The 16,799-nt window shown below is 30.0% G+C and overlaps 1 protein-coding gene across 1 annotated transcript; it reads left to right on the top strand.

The window, feature by feature from the left end:
* The first annotated feature begins 4 nt into the window (after window positions 1–4).
* Window positions 5–3,971, top strand: LOC145335219 (uncharacterized). The gene is made up of 6 exons (XM_080180954.1): window positions 5–479; window positions 1,200–1,326; window positions 1,435–1,513; window positions 2,030–2,537; window positions 2,994–3,361; window positions 3,787–3,971. Exons 1-6 carry the CDS (start codon window positions 340–342, stop codon window positions 3,969–3,971), a joined length of 1,407 nt encoding a protein of 468 aa, XP_080037080.1. The 5' UTR covers window positions 5–339.
* The last annotated feature ends 12,828 nt before the right edge of the window (window positions 3,972–16,799 follow it).

Raw genomic sequence — 16,799 nt, 5'->3', positions numbered from 1 at the left:
GGTTCTTTGGAGCCCCGCAAGGCTTTTGATTTGGATGATGATTGGAACTTCACATGAGAAATCTATTCAATTTTACTGATAAATAATTTATTATTTTTCATGAACTAAATATATAAATTTATCAAGTTCAACTTCATGTCCTTTTCCTTCATCTATTTAACAATTACAAAATTTCGAATTGAGGACTTACTTACAATTTTAGTACTTATTTATAGAGATGATTAGCTTAAAATATTGACCTTGTATCATATTATAGGTCTATTCAATATTCATTATATTATTTTACCTAAAATAAAAAAAAAATTTAAACAAAAAAGTCATAAAACATACTTAATAGGTATGTTTCTACCATTTTCAGAATTGTTTTCAAGAATGTCTACTTTACCAAAATTTGAATTTATAGATGTAACCAATAGTACTTCTGATACTAGTAAAAAGGAAGAAAAAAATAATGAGATGAAAGTTACATCAAATAACAGGTACCTATGCTGCTATAATTTTCTGGCGATTCTTATGCAAATTAAAAAAAATTAACACTTTTTCATTATTTGTATACAGTAGTCTCAAAAAATTTTTCTTGGTTATCTGTGTTTGCTACATATTGGGGTATTATAGGAATATCTTCTTGGAACCGTGATAATTGACGTATTTTATTGGGTACTAGCGACTATGCCCCTAGCATCTAGGGTCTCTAAATGACTGAGATGGGCTAGAAAAACAGCTTAAAACTATCCAAAGACATAAATCTGAAAATAAAATAGCCTATGACCATCAAAGGACCTATATGAAACCTACCTGAAATAGAGAACCCAATCGACTCAGTAGTTATTGATATCTTAAGCTTCAGAAAAAAACTTACTACTTTAAATAATAGAATTGCAAGCTACTATATAAGTTGGGTCGGTCTCTTTTTATATTTTAAACATCATCAGTTTTCATGAAAACTAACCTTGCCCTTCAATCATATAAATTAATTACGAATTAGGCAAGAAAAAATAATGTTTTGCAAAACCAAAATGTTGAATATTATATTTCGTATAAAATAGAGAAAGTTTGAAGACGTTCTTGGAATGAAAAGTGAATGGATTAGTGACACGGGTTACGTGGGCTTATAATAGCAGTACATTTTAAATTATTTTACTGACTTACAAACAACAAAATTTATGGAGAAGCGCGCTTCTAACAATTATTTTTTTTAGTGAATTGACAAAGAAGTTAGAATTAGCCAAATGTTTAACGAAGGAATCCTTGGATATTTGTGAACATATTTTTATGGAATTTAATATAGCTGATAATGATTCTATTATGAATATTTGGTTTAATAAGGTAATAGTATGTTAGGAGTATATATTTTATATTTTTTTTATTGATTTTCGCAGAAAACTGTCTATAATACGATGAGATAAATGACTAGTATAATTATATTGTTTTAAGGTTGCTGGACCTTTAGTGAATATTATTGAACTGTTTGCTGGTTCTATCAAAGCTTATGAGGATTTCTTACAACAAAAAGGAACAATATAACTAATATTCCTAGTGATCAATAGGCAGTTTATACAAATTTTCTTTAAATTGAAAATAAACATGTCAGAATTTCATTACCATTTGGTTTATTTTCGTGTTTTTAATCACAAGTTACATTTCGCCACACTTGGTAAAGACAACTCTATCCTTATCTCTTTTCTTATACTTCCTTATACGTCCTTTTTACTTCCATTAGATGATAGATACATAATTTTTTTATTTACAGTCTACATTTTTGAGAAAATCTTTGTCTGACTTGTTTAAAATAAAGTATCTGAACTTCTGTCTGTTTGTTTTGTCCTGGAGGAAGGGGGGCTGGGGGATGTAACCAGCATTCTCCCTGAGAGAAATTGTCACTTGTAAAAGATTCACATAATATAAATTTCTTGTAACACCCTACATTCCATTCTTGGGTGCTGTCCCTAGTGGCTAGGGAAAAGTCACTTTTAGTATTTATTTCTTATTATCTTCTAACACATGAAAGTTATGATTGTTAATACTTCAGATAATTTGGAAAATAATGTTGACATTACAAAATTAGAAACCATACTAAAAACTGAAGAAAATTATAGCGAAGAAAATTTAGAAATTTTAAACTATGAAAGTTCTTACGAAAATGAAATAGAATCTAAAATAGAAATTAAGTCTGAAAAGATATTAACAAATGCTAATAAACAGAGATTCGCATGTGACACCTGTGATAAAAGCTTTGCTAAAAATCAAACCTTGAAACATCACAAGTTAAGAGAACATTCTAGTGAAAATACAATACAACATAACTGTGAAGAATGTAAGAAATCGTTTTCAAGAAAAGACAATTTGAAAGATCACATTCTTAGAAAACATTCTAATAAAGTAAAACGAGAACAATATTGCTGTGAACTTTGTGGCATGAAATTTAAAGGTTTAAAAAGTTATAAGAAGCACGGCGTAGTTCATGGGGAAAAACCTTTTTCTTGTTCATATTGTGAAAAGAAGTTTCGACTCAAAAGTAAATTTATTGTACACGAAAGGTATAGTGGAATTTAAATAAGCTGTTATCAGAGATAGAGGAATGTTATACTTTGATAAGATTTCCTGACCATGAATTATATGAAAATCAATTTGTTCACTTGCTTTTACCTTTTACCATTAATGATTAAACCTCTACCCCTCTTTTGTGAAACAAAAGAGTTATTAAACGTTATTGGTCCAGCTGTAGGAAATTCTAGCAGACGTCCAAGCTTTTTATTTGGGGGGGGAGGTAAAAATTTTAAAATTAAAATTTTAGGAGGTTTATCTTTTTATCATGGAGGCAAGGATGTCCAAGCTTTTTTCATTTTGGTGGGGTGGGGGGTAAAATTATAAATCAAAAGTTTTGGGAGTGCCTACTTCAATTTTTTTTTTTTTTGGGGGGGGGGGGGTTAATCAGCCCTTTACCCCAGAATTCTATGTAAATATAACTTTTGAAATTCCACTTTATCTATTAGAATACATACTGGTGAGAGACCATACATTTGTGATTTCTGCGGGAAAAGTTTCCATTCAAGAAAAACTTTGACAAACCACAATCTAACGCACACTGGTCAAAAATCAAAATCATGTGATATTTGTGGAAAACTTTTCATGCGCACTGAACAATTAAGCACGCACAAAAAGATGCATACTGGAGAAAAACCATTAAAATGTGACGTTTGTGATAAGTCATTTAGAGTGCAATCTCACCTGAATAACCACAAAATGTTGCACACTGGAGAGAGGCCATTCTCTTGTGACGTTTGTGGAAAAGGTTTTATAGAAAGGAAAAATTTTGTGCGGCACAAAATGACTCATACAGGAAAGAATATCATGAGATTAAGTTTTTGGGACATTTTTTATATTTGAATTATTATAGCTGTAAAATTTTGCTTTCTAAACATTAAAGTTACTAAATCAGGGACAGATTTTGTTCGATTTAAAAAGTTTGGTAGTCGAAAGGTTAATTTAATTTTGTTTAACTTAAGCTCAATGCCGAACTTTTAAATAATATTTGTAATAAATCTTGAAGACTTGAGTGTGTTTTAAATAGACAACTAATAAAGCATAATGTTTTTGATGAACATGTAGAAAAATAGTATCTATAATGATTATTTGGACTGTTTGGAAAGTTAAAGTTAGGAAAAGAATTTCTTCATGGCATCTGAATAAAAAATCCACCAGCACTTAAATATTCCACTCCGCTTGGTCAAACTACTGAAGCAACTTACATAGCCCTTTCACTTATTCCATAATATCTTTATTCAGGAGAAAGACCATATTTATGTGACATATGCAACAGTTCTTTTTACATGAAATCAGACCTGAACAGGCACAACAAAACATCTGGACACTTGAATAATGTAAAACTTAAGAATGCTGAAAATGACCAGAATAGACGAAAGGATGGCCAACCCAATGATTTAAAACAAGATGATTCAGAAAACGCATAGATGAAATGCTAAAAAAAGTTTTTAATGATTTGTTATCAATTACTTATTAATTGCTGTTTAACTAATACACAATCATTTGCAAATAATATTATTTTATTAGTTTTTGGTTTTTAGGTTGGTTTAAAATAAATAAATTTTCAATAAAAAAAAACACAACCTCTTAAAATATAATATCAGAGCCCATTTGCTATTTAATTTTTCTTAGTTAGTCGACATAAATGATAATGATATTGTTTAATATTCGTTTTTGTCGAAGAATTACATTTACAATTTATCTACATGGATAATAAAACCATAAAGTTTACAAGACTGAAATGACCAAACTAACAATTGATTTCTAGAGTAGATGCGATTGCGCAACCATTTAATCGTTGACGGATTCATTGATGAAAGCACTTATAACAATGTATACAAGGTTATAAATTGTTTTTTTTTATCCTAACATTAGAAGCAAATATTTTCTATAATTATGTTTTATATTGTCCGGTATATTGGAAACTAAGTGATAATTAAAAGGAATTTAATTTTGTCTGCATAATAATTGTTTTGGCTGACAGAATCGATGCTGGATAAGTAATATTTCCTTGTTCAAATAATAAATGTTCTAAATAATAATTTTTTTTAGCTTTTATATGTATTTTTTTATATTTCTGAGATTCAACAAATTACCAATCAAAATAACACCTAAACTAGAAATTTTCTATATGATTTTTATGTTACAATTTACTACTCTTTTTAACATTTTGCCAGCTTATATTTGCTACGTTATCAATGTACAAAATTATCCTTGTTTAGAAAACAATTACCTCGTATCATTTATTATTGTGAAGTATAATATAAAAGAATAACAATTATGAGCCCCTTTTCACAATAATTTCACGCCCCCCCCCCTCCCCCTTCTAATTATTCTCCCTAAAAAAGGCTATTACATATCATCAGTGTTTCCAAATCTCCGTCAAAAAAAAACATCTCAAATCTTAATAGTTATTATCCTTTAGTAACTAAAATAGTAAATTACTGGTCCTAATGGGTTGTACTTTTCAGGGAAGCTTATAAAGTGTTAAAGGGAGGTTTTATGCTATTTTCTTAACAGTTGCCTCTCACCTACCCTATCCTTAGAGGCTAGGGGGGAAGCAACTAGTATTACATATTGGAAGTGGCTTGGTTTCTTAGACAATGATAAATTGAAGCCGATGGCTTTTAAACATCAAGCGTAAGATTACCAAATGTAGTAACTGTCCGGATTTATTATTGTGCTACTTACTACAAAGTTTTTTTGGTTGGTTTGTATAAACTCTGACATTGTTGAGATGTGAAGGCAGACAAATAAATGATTTTTACTTAGATTGATGCTTTTTAAAGGTACACTCAGACATTTAGGTTAGTATGTCCAATTAACCCTATTATGCATCTACTTTATAATTTAGATATTAACGTTACTACCACAAGGACGTATAGTGGGGGGGGGGGGGATGAAAAAATATTTAAAGTACCTCCACCCCCTATTTAATATTATCCCCACCAACATAAAAAGCTTGGGTGTCCTTTGTCACAGGGAGTAAGGGAGGGGACAATGGGCAATTAATTCAATTTAAGAGTTTTTGAAGAAAGGCCATGAAAACCAGAATAATCCCGAAAATATGGTGGAAATTGTAAAGTGATTGTTGATTAAATCTAGAAAACCATAAACTAAGAAAAAAGTTCCAAGAAAAAAAGCAATCATTTGAAAATAAGATTACCAGTATTACAGACTGACATAATCATTCTGTAATTAATTATTAGAAATATCTCCCTGGATCTCTTCAGATGACAGGGAAAGAGAAAAGAGATTTGGGGGCAAGTGATGTGAACACGGAAAAAGGGGCAGGCAGGCGTGTAGCTGGATGGGCAAGTATATGACCCGCACGCCTCTCTGTCTGCAAAACTATATATATTCAAAACTAACATAGCGAGTAACGGCATTTCTTGCGCAAGTCCCCAAACTCAGTCAGAAACTGCTAAATTCTTGCACATTCCCTTTAAGCCAGTCCCCAAAGTCTGAGACTCCTAAAGATTGAATATTCGATCCATTGTCCCCTCCCTTACTCCCTGCCTTTGTCACTACGTTATAGTAGAGTAGTAGAGTTTTCATAGTACATATTATTGTGTTCGCACTTTTGCTTTGTTCCAAAACACTTGCACCTCTACAGACCATTAAATGCAAACACCGGCTGTTTTAGAGCTGATTAATCCTTAGTCATGTTTTTTTTTAATTACGTGTGGAGTTTCCTTTGAATATTTCCTCGTTCTTTCTCATCAATAAACAGAAATGTCAAAATGGTTGCTAAATAAACAAGAAAAATGATGTTTAATAGTACCGAAGATTTTTTGTGTATTCTATTGTCTTTCCATTTGACAATTCGTATTTTTTAATTTGTCTTTGGTTGTTCACTGATTTTCAAGTTTTTTTAAATTCGCAAATGCCTCAGTATATATTTTACCTATATCTTTTATGACTGTCACTCATTAACGATTTGTAGTATGAACGTACAGACGATAACAAACCTTTGTTATAGAGTAACTTCGTTACTTAAAAAAGGTTAGCATTATAACATATTACACTAATCAAGTTCACGCCTGGTTACATCACAAAAGATTTATTTCATTATTCCCCCCAAAAATTAATCCCAAAATATAAATTGAATACCCCTTTCCTGTTTTTCATAACCATCCCCCAAAAATATTTCTACATATATGTTTTAGAATAGTTATTTCTCGCATCGTATTATAAACGGCTTTCCGCGGATATAGAATGTACAATTATGAGATTAAAACTAGTTTTTTTAGCCCCGAGGTGCCGAAGGCACCGGCTAAAAAAACTGGTTTTAATCTTATGATTGTACATTTTTATATTCGTAGAAAGCTGGATATAATACGATGCTAGACATAGTTTTTTCGTATGGATGAGAACCGGTTCCTATCCACCGGATTCGAATGAATACGAGAAAAAAAAATTATGTTTTTTTGGTGTTTTATATTCATCATAGATAAAACATTTTTTTAATTGTTCAAAATCATATCAAATTATCACTTTTTGGGTTAGTTTAGGGTTAAAGTTTACAATATAAATATCTTTATAATAAAAACATTTTACTATTAAAATTAAAGAAACGTATGTCTATCTTGTTTTTAATCTGTAGCAAATTTCTATTAAATTCATGCTTTTTCTATTTTAATCGTTACTACCCACTATTCTTTTTTTATGTGTGAAAAAAGAATGAAAATGGGCGGAGTCCTGTAACTCATCCCTCCCTCCCCCAAACAGTTTTTTGTCATGCCTTCAAAATAGATAAACGGTAGACTATTTGGATGAAGACCAATAAAGGTTGTTTTAACACTTGTGAGATATTTTTAAAATATAAGATTTTACGTCTAATATCCGCAATCTATACCGTGATTAATACATCTAAGGATGGGTTAATAGCTTTTATAGCAGGTCCCATGGTACTAACGTCTTGACTATTGCTTACAATCAACCCTTTATTTGCACGACCTTTGACTGAAAATCACGACTGTGCATGGTAATGAGTTTCGGCCAATGCATTCCCCCAACTCTTACTATTAATGTCGCGCATCTGAGATAGCATCAGTAGGTACAACTTTTAACGTCTTTAGTTGTGACGTGGTTTGGGCCGAGATTCGAACCCATCACACCCCCTGTCCCCCTCGACGAGCGGATGCACTACGTGTTACGCTACAGTCGCGGTTTTTATTATTCGCAATCTAGGTTAAATATTTAAAAAATTAATTTTGTTCAGCAAATTTTTAGAATTTAAAACTGCATTGTAATAAAACTGTAAGTAAAGTCTAATGTTAATAAAAACAAACTAGAGAATGGGGGTGCAAGGTGGTATCAAAAGGTCCATGAAATTGATATTGATTTTTATTTGTGGTGATTGTTTCTTTCCAAATTTGATAACATTGAAATGGGACTGTGTATGAACGTGAGCTATGTGTTAGTATTTTTTTGGTTAATATGCCATAAAAAATAGTTACTGTCTTTAAAAAAAAAGATAAAGATATGCCACAGTTTTGTGAGATCCTTCTAAAACTCAGAAAGACATCCTTTTACTGACAACTTAAAACAATACTTTTAAAAATATTAAACTTTGTGAAAGTAAAATAAGATTAAAAATCAAAATTAAGAACTCTATAATACTTGAATTGTCGTATTCCTTAGTTTGTAATTCAAATCTTTAATTTTCGTAACTAAAATATAATAAAAAACGATCCAAATGATAATCTTAAGGACAAAATATGTTCAATTAGTGCAATAATAAAAATATAATGAAAATTTTAACAAAATATATTCAGTCTTGTTAACACATCAACGAAAATGAATTTGTTTAAAATACACATGTAAGCAATACCCATTATTATATTCGTCCTTGCAGTCATTTTACTCATACACATACTTTTTAGAAGCAAAGCTTTTCTATAATTAGGATCGGTCCGTCCGTAACAAATAGCTTTTTTCGTTAATTTAGGCATGTTAGAATTGTCCTATCGATTTCAAACTTTGCATGGTGATTCCTTTAGTAGTTAGGTACGATTTAGAAAGCATAGCAACTCTATAATCATTACCATAATGTCCGTGCGTCCATTTTAAACATGTTGATTTTTTTTACTTTTTTAACAACAAATTTTCATGTGATCTAATCATCCGATTGATCTGATTTTTGGTATATTAATTCCTGGGACAACAAAGTATAATGTTATAAGCGAAGCAACTCTATAATCAAGTCCTAAAAATGTAAGTATGTCCATAAACATTACCCTGTATCCAGCAGTATTTCAACAAATTTACTTACAATTTTGGTTTATATTTATATTCTGATTATTCAGTTCTGACACTATACAAATGTTAATATCCGTTTGTCCTACCGTTTCAGTGCTTCGCTTTTAAGGATGTGGTCATCCTTGTTGGTGTAAGGAATATCCTTGAATAGAGAAGGATGACAGATAATCAGAAGTCTGAAAATGTACACAAGTTTAATATTTTTTTATTTTATGAATATCTTTGTTCCTGCTCATTTTAGTAAATAATCTTATTCAAAAAAGTGTACAGAATGTGTACTGTACATAATAAGACCTTGAATTTGCCTGTCATCTGGCTACTAAAACTACAGAACAAAAAAATAAATTGTTTATTTTAGATTTATTTAACATTTTTAAATGTACATATGTATGCATTTTATTGTTAATAGAGCAGATACTCATATTAGTGTTTTTTAGGATTTACAAAGAAATTTGGATCATGGAAAGAAACGAAGTAGCGGGTATCATCGTATTATCACAGTAGCTTTTCTTCTACTTCTAGCCCCTTCAGGTATGACGAAAATAAAAGTTAAGTAATAAACATAGCAGGTCTAGAGTCCTAATGTCATATCACATTGTAGGAACAATCTGACTATATAATTGGTTAGAAAGCGTACACATAATGCAAATAACTCTTTACACTAAATGTTTTATAGAGTTGCACATTATTTTTTCAAAAATGTTTTTATAGTTATCTGTTCATTCTAAATAACCTATAATTGAAAGATTGTTAATGCTGCGACCCGTATGGACATATTTATCCTTGTTATAATACATTTATATCTATTTCATTGTTTTTATTAGACTAATAGTTGGTGGTGCATATGGGGGGGGGGGAGAGTTTAGGTTTGCTATGCATACAATAAATAGTTTAACCAAAACATATAAAAAGAACAACACAGTATTAAAGACAAGAATAATCAACATCCATAGAATAGTGAGACATGTATAATGGTTTTGTTCAGGTTTTGCATTGTTATAGGCATCTTACGAGTAAAAAATGTACGTTAAATTGTTAGACATCGCGATTATGATTAACAAAATTATCCCTTCTGTAGATTGATATTATAGATAGGAAAATTTGGATACTGGAAGTTTGTCTTAACTAATCATGATTCAGTCAAAGTACCCAAAGTATTTAGACCGAGCTACGAATAAGATATTTAAGTACTAGTATAATGTCCAATGTCCTTGTATTATGTGTCAAAAATTAATTATATTAACTTTCATTACCTTTTCATTACCTTTTAAAACGAACGGACAAAGCGAATATAATAGTAGCATTAAAACTTTAGTATAACCAAAAGGGGCGAGGTAGGGATTAATATAAATAAAACTACTTTAATCCTTGTAATGGTAAAGGATAGAGACAGAGATAAGTCATTGGTAGATTATTTCATCTCTTATCTCTTCTATTTTAAAACTCAATATTGTCGAACATTTTTTTAATGATATGCAAAAAAAACTGGCCTCAAAGTTTAAACTTTCTGATTTTTGTTGGATATTAATTTACAACTTTGTCTTATTCCTTTATTTCTTTGACATACCTGCACTCATTATTCTTCCCATTGTATTATCCCTTCTCCCTGAATTACATGCATGTCTGTATTTAGTGTTTTTATAACCAAATTTAAATATTTTTTTTAAAATCAAAGCTTTTTAAGTAGAGTTATAAAATTGAATTGCAGCCTTTTAAAAACAAATATTTTTTTTTAAAGTTAGGGAAAGTCATACTTTTATTTTTTGTTTGTTTAATTTAGGAACTCGTTCTGTTATATTTAAACTTGAAGGTTTATTTTTGTTTTTCAAACCATTGCAATGCATTGACATATTTCCTTAAGAAACAAAAAGTTATACCTACTTTGAACATATCAATATAAAATTTTTTAATTTAAATAAATTTTTAGGTACTAAATCCTCCGTAGCTACAGTTTTTTTATCATCCGCCTGAGTGGACTCAAATGTTTTGAATGTCAATATAAATTAGATGCGGATAGACGTTTATTTATAGTGGGACCGAAGCTACTATAAAATTTGTTTTCTCCGCCGCCATCATAAAATCAATTTATTTTCAAATAAAATTGTTTGTTGTTAAACATTACAGTATGCTCCTTCTACAAATTGATAATAAATATATAATAATAAAAATTTATTACAATATTAAACAAAACAGTTTTTCTTCAAATCCCATTATTAGATTCCATAATAACTTTTTATTTAAAAGTATATAATTTATCCAAATATTGCTTAAAATTGTTCTTTTTTTAAATGTTTTCATTAGCCTATATCACTTTTTTAATCCATAGAAAAAGGGAAAAAGAGTCCACCTCCCCCTAACCCCAAAAATAGGACATTTCCAACCATCAATGTGTTGGTCCTATCTATAATACAAAGTAGAACGATGTCTGTCTGTCTGTCTGTCCGTCTGTCCGTCTGTCTGTCCGTCTGAAGCTTAAGATCTCAGTAACCACTGAACCGATTGAGCTCTACTCTTCAGGGAATATACTTACTGGTCCTGTGATGGTTTTAAGCTATTTTATTGAGGGGTGGGACACCCCCAACCCCCCCAAAAAATGAAAAATACCCCCCCCCCAATAACAAAAATTTTTTTTTCCTTTTTCTTTTTAAATCTAAAATACGAAAAATTAGGTTGATCAAACCTCTTGGGGCACAGCCCCTAGAGGCTCGGGGCGAATCCGCTAGTAACATAAAATACATCAAAACATATATCTATAATACAAAGTAGCTTGATGTCTGTCCGTCCGTCCGTCCGTCTGTCCGTCTGAAGCTTAAGATCTCGGTAACCACTGAACCGATTGGATTCTACTCTTCAGGGTATATACCTATTGGTCCTGTGGTGGTTTTAAGCTATTTTCTTGGGGGGTGGGACACCCCCAACCCCCCCAAAAATGAAAATTTCCCCCCCCCCCAAAAAAAATTTTCATATTTTTTTTCTAATTTTAATGTTTTTTATGTTTTTATATATTTTTATTAATTTTTATATTTTTTTATACTTTTTTATACTTTTTTATATTTTCTTTATATTTTCAATTATTTTTCTTCTTTTAAGATTTCTTTTCTTCTTTTAAACTTTGTTTTATCAAATTCAAAAAGATTGTGAAAACTTCCTTCTCCTGTGGGGAAAAGCCCTAAAAAGACTAATGGCAAAGAAATTTTAAAAAACAATAAATAAAAGAAAAATTTCAAAGGTTTTACATAATATAAATCAATATAAAAAGTTATAAAGAGTTATAAAATGTTATAAAGAGTTATAAAATGATATAAAGAGTAATAAAATGTTATAAAATACAAAAAAATATCTAAAAATATGTAAACAAAATTTTTAAAATTCTCCCCTGAACCTTCAGAAATAAAGCCCCTAGAGGCTAGGGGCGAAGCCGCTAGTATAATATAAATATGTAGCGTAGTAATAACAAGTAAATAGCCTAACCCACATAAAAAATGTGTTACACGAAAAAAGTAGATTTAAATATTAATTTTTTACGTAACTGTGCATAAAAAACCGGTTACCAAATTTTACAAAGAGAAAAAATGAGTTATGTAAAGTAAATCATCAATGATCATATAATTTCAGCCTTTTATTTTAGATTGCAGCTCAAAGAAATACATATGCTCAATGAAAGTTCGATATTCCCTAAAGAATTACTTAAAGATCGACAACCCAAGTACTTAATTATAGAGTAGATATTCGATGGGAGTCGTTTTTTCATATGATAACAGCCAAATAAAACAAATTAATCCTATAGGTCGGTCCGACAACGTGAGTTGAAGAGTAGCCTCACCTTTAAGACAAAAAAATAAAAGGCAGTGTGTGTATATTTGTTCATTTGCCAATGACCTACCCCTGTATTAATTGATTACTCCCTTCTTGAGTTAATTGGATAATGTTTACCTAATGAGTCTTAAACATTATATCCATGTAATTGTATCTTATTAGTAGAGTACCTACTCTATTATTGAAGCATGTCAAATTTTTTTTAAGACTACCGTCTTTTTGAAAGAAATATCTATAAAAGAAATAGAGAGATAAAAAAAGGTTCAATACATATTTTTTCTGTAGAAATAGTTTTCTTTAAAATGTTTCTTTATTATTATCAATAATAGAAAGATTTAGGAAAGACATGTGAATATTGAAAAATAGGCCCTTTTTTAGCCTCTAGGAATAAATAAATGGGTAGGATAGAGTAAAATAGCCTGAAGCTAATCAAAGAGCTTAACCTTAACCACATTAGCCTGGACCAGTTTGTGTAATAAACGTACAACTTTTTGTAAAAATAATCTTACTAGCATGGTCCATTTTTTATATTACTTGACTCTGCTCTTGTGATGTTTTCATGTATAAACAATCTTACTAGCATGGTCCAGTTTATATATTACTTGTCTCTACTCTTGTGGGAGCATGTTTTAATGTATAAACAATCTTACTAGCATGGTCCAGTTTATATATTACTTGTCTCTACTCTTGTGGGAGCATGTTTTCATGTATAAACAATCTTACTAGCATGGTCCAGTTTATATATTACTTGTCTCTACTCTTGTGGGAGCATGTTTTAATGTATAAACAATCTTACTAGCATGGTCCAGTTTATATATTACTTGTCTCTACTCTTGTGGGAGCATGTTTTCATGTATAAACAATCTTACGAGCATGGTCCTGACATTAACACAAGATTTATCTATTCTGCAAGTGTGTGTGTGTGTGTTTGTGTGTGTGGGTGTGTGTGCGTAAGTGGGTGTATGTTATAACCTGATGTAATTTATAAAAGAAAATAATAACTATTCTATAAATATTCCCTTAATAATACTAGTACAAATTATCTCATAAATGTGATATTTTTAATAAACATTAAGCTATTTATTGAGCAGCTACTCCCTTTTAGACAGTTAAAAAATATTTTAATGTCAAACAATTATATTTTGTCAATATTTTGTATTCATATCGTTATGTCAATTTTATGTGAGACGTTATGGTCACTTTCATTTGATGCCATATAGCCTACATAAACTATTTACTTCATGTTGACAGGGGTGGATTGTAAATGCATGAATAAAATCTGTTTTTTTTTTCAGGGGTGGATGGGACATTGGACGTTACTTGTACTGGTACCCAACTTTTTATAACTATGTTTCTATTGGTTGGCTCAAAAGCTTTAGGTACTTTTATTAGATTTTAATTGGTTGGTTAAAACTAGTAAAGTCAAAATTTTTCAACCAATTATTTTAATTTACAGAAGAGGTAATTTTGTATTTTAGTTGTTAACTTGTACCTCATTTTAAAGACCATTATCTTATCCCTTTAGATCCCTGTTTTTTTTTTGCAATTTTCTACCAGGTACATAATTTATTTACAACACTCTAGGAAAAAATGCATAAAACATGTTAAACTTCGGATTCTGTTGCTATACTAACAAACTGTAAATACAGATATTTGTTGATATGATAATTATAGGTTTGATGTTTTTATTTGAAATGGTTCTGAGTTTTAGGCTATTTTCATCAGTAAAAAGTTTCTTAAAAACCATCACCTTACCAAAAAAAACAGAAATACTTTAAGTTTATCTTTTTCTATAAAAAAAAGTGAAAATAAAATGCTTATCAAGCTTCAAGCATTCATAACTTTTTCCCAATACAGATATTCATTAGAAAAATATATTTATTCTTATAATGATAATAAAAAAGTTATCAAATAAATAATATCGTTTTAGTTATCATATTTATTAAGTATTTATGGTACACTCGTATAGTTGTTCAGGAATTTTTTATTTTTTATGTTTTTTTACTAATGACTACATAATTATAAATGATCAGTTTTTATATGATCATTTTATTTTCATTCTCGAATAGGAGCCGAGAAATTAAAGTTTCCCCCATACTTTTCTAAATGTTTTCATGGTGTCTTTCTAGGAAGGGCTTTTATTATTTTTTAAATAAATAAAAAAAAACTATTTAATATGTATTTTTTAAAAGCTGCCTTGAAGAATCTAAGTGGTTAGCGAGCTCTTTTGGTACAGACAGACAAACAAAATTATTCCTTATCTCTCTTTATTATTTGTTATTATATCTCCTATTTAAAAAAAATAATAATAAAGATAAGATAAAGAAATATAGTATAAACGTTGGACAAAGAGTGTACCTTAAATACTTAATAATATCAATAATATTGTATATTATTATTATTATTATTTGTATGATTATTATTATTTGTCTGTATGTCTATGAAGAATATATATAAAGAAATGTTAAGTTCTAATCTGCCCATTTCCCTCTTTGCATTTTTTCTTGTAACATGAAGAAGTTATTTTTTAACGCTTGAGAATCTACAAAGTTCTCCACTTTAAGGAAGCTTTATAGGTCCTAAGCAGAGGCGTAGCCGTCATATCCTTTTAATTTACTAGCAGTTGCGCACCTAGCATCTAGGGTCCTTGTATTCGAAGGGGGAGGGTGCAGCCTGTAACCACCTCAAGACAACAATTAAAAATTAGAATATTATAAAGACGTAAATATGGACGTAATAATCTTTTTAGATTTGATTATAGGTTGCCAAACTATCCCAGGAATCAACACTTCAACAATCCAGGGAGGGAGGGGAATTTGGGTTGTTTAATACATTAGTCCTCAAAGTCTTATAATAACGTTTTCTTATTAGTTGGTTTAACAACTTTGGGTACTTTTATTAAATTACAACACAGTAATAGTGTCTGACTGATTATGACGTAACAAAAAAATAGCCAATAAGAGGTCGTTATTGATCAATGGTAAAATTTATGGTGGCCTCTCATTGGCTAATTTTTTTTGTTACGTCATAATCAGTCAGACACTAATACTGTGTTCATTAAATTATGATTAGTTTATTCATAACGTCCAAATGTTTCAACAACTAATTGTAATCTACTGAAAAGGTAATTTTGTGTATTATCATTAGGGATATACATTAATTTATCGGCCATTGCCATATCCCTTTAGATCCCTGACAATAATCAAACGATAGGCATAAAACAACACGTTTAAAAATATGCGAACGGAATAATGATTTTATAGTTATTACGCTTTAATAAATCATTTTGCAGTAGAAAAGTTTAGGCCAAATAGTTTTTCTTTATGTGTTCTATCTATATTTTTGTCTGTTGTTCTAAAAAGCTACAAATATGTGACACTGATATAAACATAAAATAATATGTATGTTATGTTCTTTTATACAGAGCAATATAAACTCATATTCCTCCCCCTTCCCCCAATCCAACTGGTACAACAATTTCCCCCCTTTTTTGTTGGTAGTATATAACCCAATCATTTACTCGTTGCCGCCAAATTGGAGTGTGCATAAAAAATGCAACAATTTAAAAATAGCTATTTTGGTAATATTAAATTAGGTCGTAGAATACAACGAATTTCCTTTTAAAAACATTTAAGTAATTTAACTTCATGAACAGCAGATAAGCGTGAGTTAGATTAAGTAGGATTTGTAGCAGCCCCGTAGAATTTAGAGCTGTTTAAAGGTGTAGTGCATATGGTAACGAGTGATTCTTTTTAGTCAAGCAAAATTTAAAATATTGTATATATTTCGCAAAATAAAAAAAGGACACTTATTTTTTATTTTAAAATTTCTGTGTCTCCGTGTGGATTTGATCTTTAAACCTCACTAAAATAATTATTTACTAGTTATTACCTATTGGTCGTTCTCCGTTGTTAATTTTTTTTTGTATGAACACTTCTATAGCTCCTCCCTCCCCTTTTTGTATTTATAACCAACTATTCTTTGGTCGGTGGCGGCAAATTTTCCTTGGTGCCCATTTATTTGATCTATTTAGAAAATAACTAAACAAAATAATTAAAATTTATAAATACTGCCTATTTCAACAAATAAGATCAAGTCTCCTCCAAAGCTTGGACGGCCTTGAATTCAAAACAAATTCTATTCATTAACAAAAATCGACTCTACTGCAGTTGGTT

This window comes from Acartia tonsa, chromosome 13 (assembly GCF_053477335.1).
Source record: "Acartia tonsa isolate MP-2025a chromosome 13, ASM5347733v1, whole genome shotgun sequence".
Lineage (NCBI taxonomy): Eukaryota > Metazoa > Arthropoda > Copepoda > Calanoida > Acartiidae > Acartia > Acartia tonsa.
This window is presented reverse-complemented; position numbering and strand designations above follow the sequence as displayed.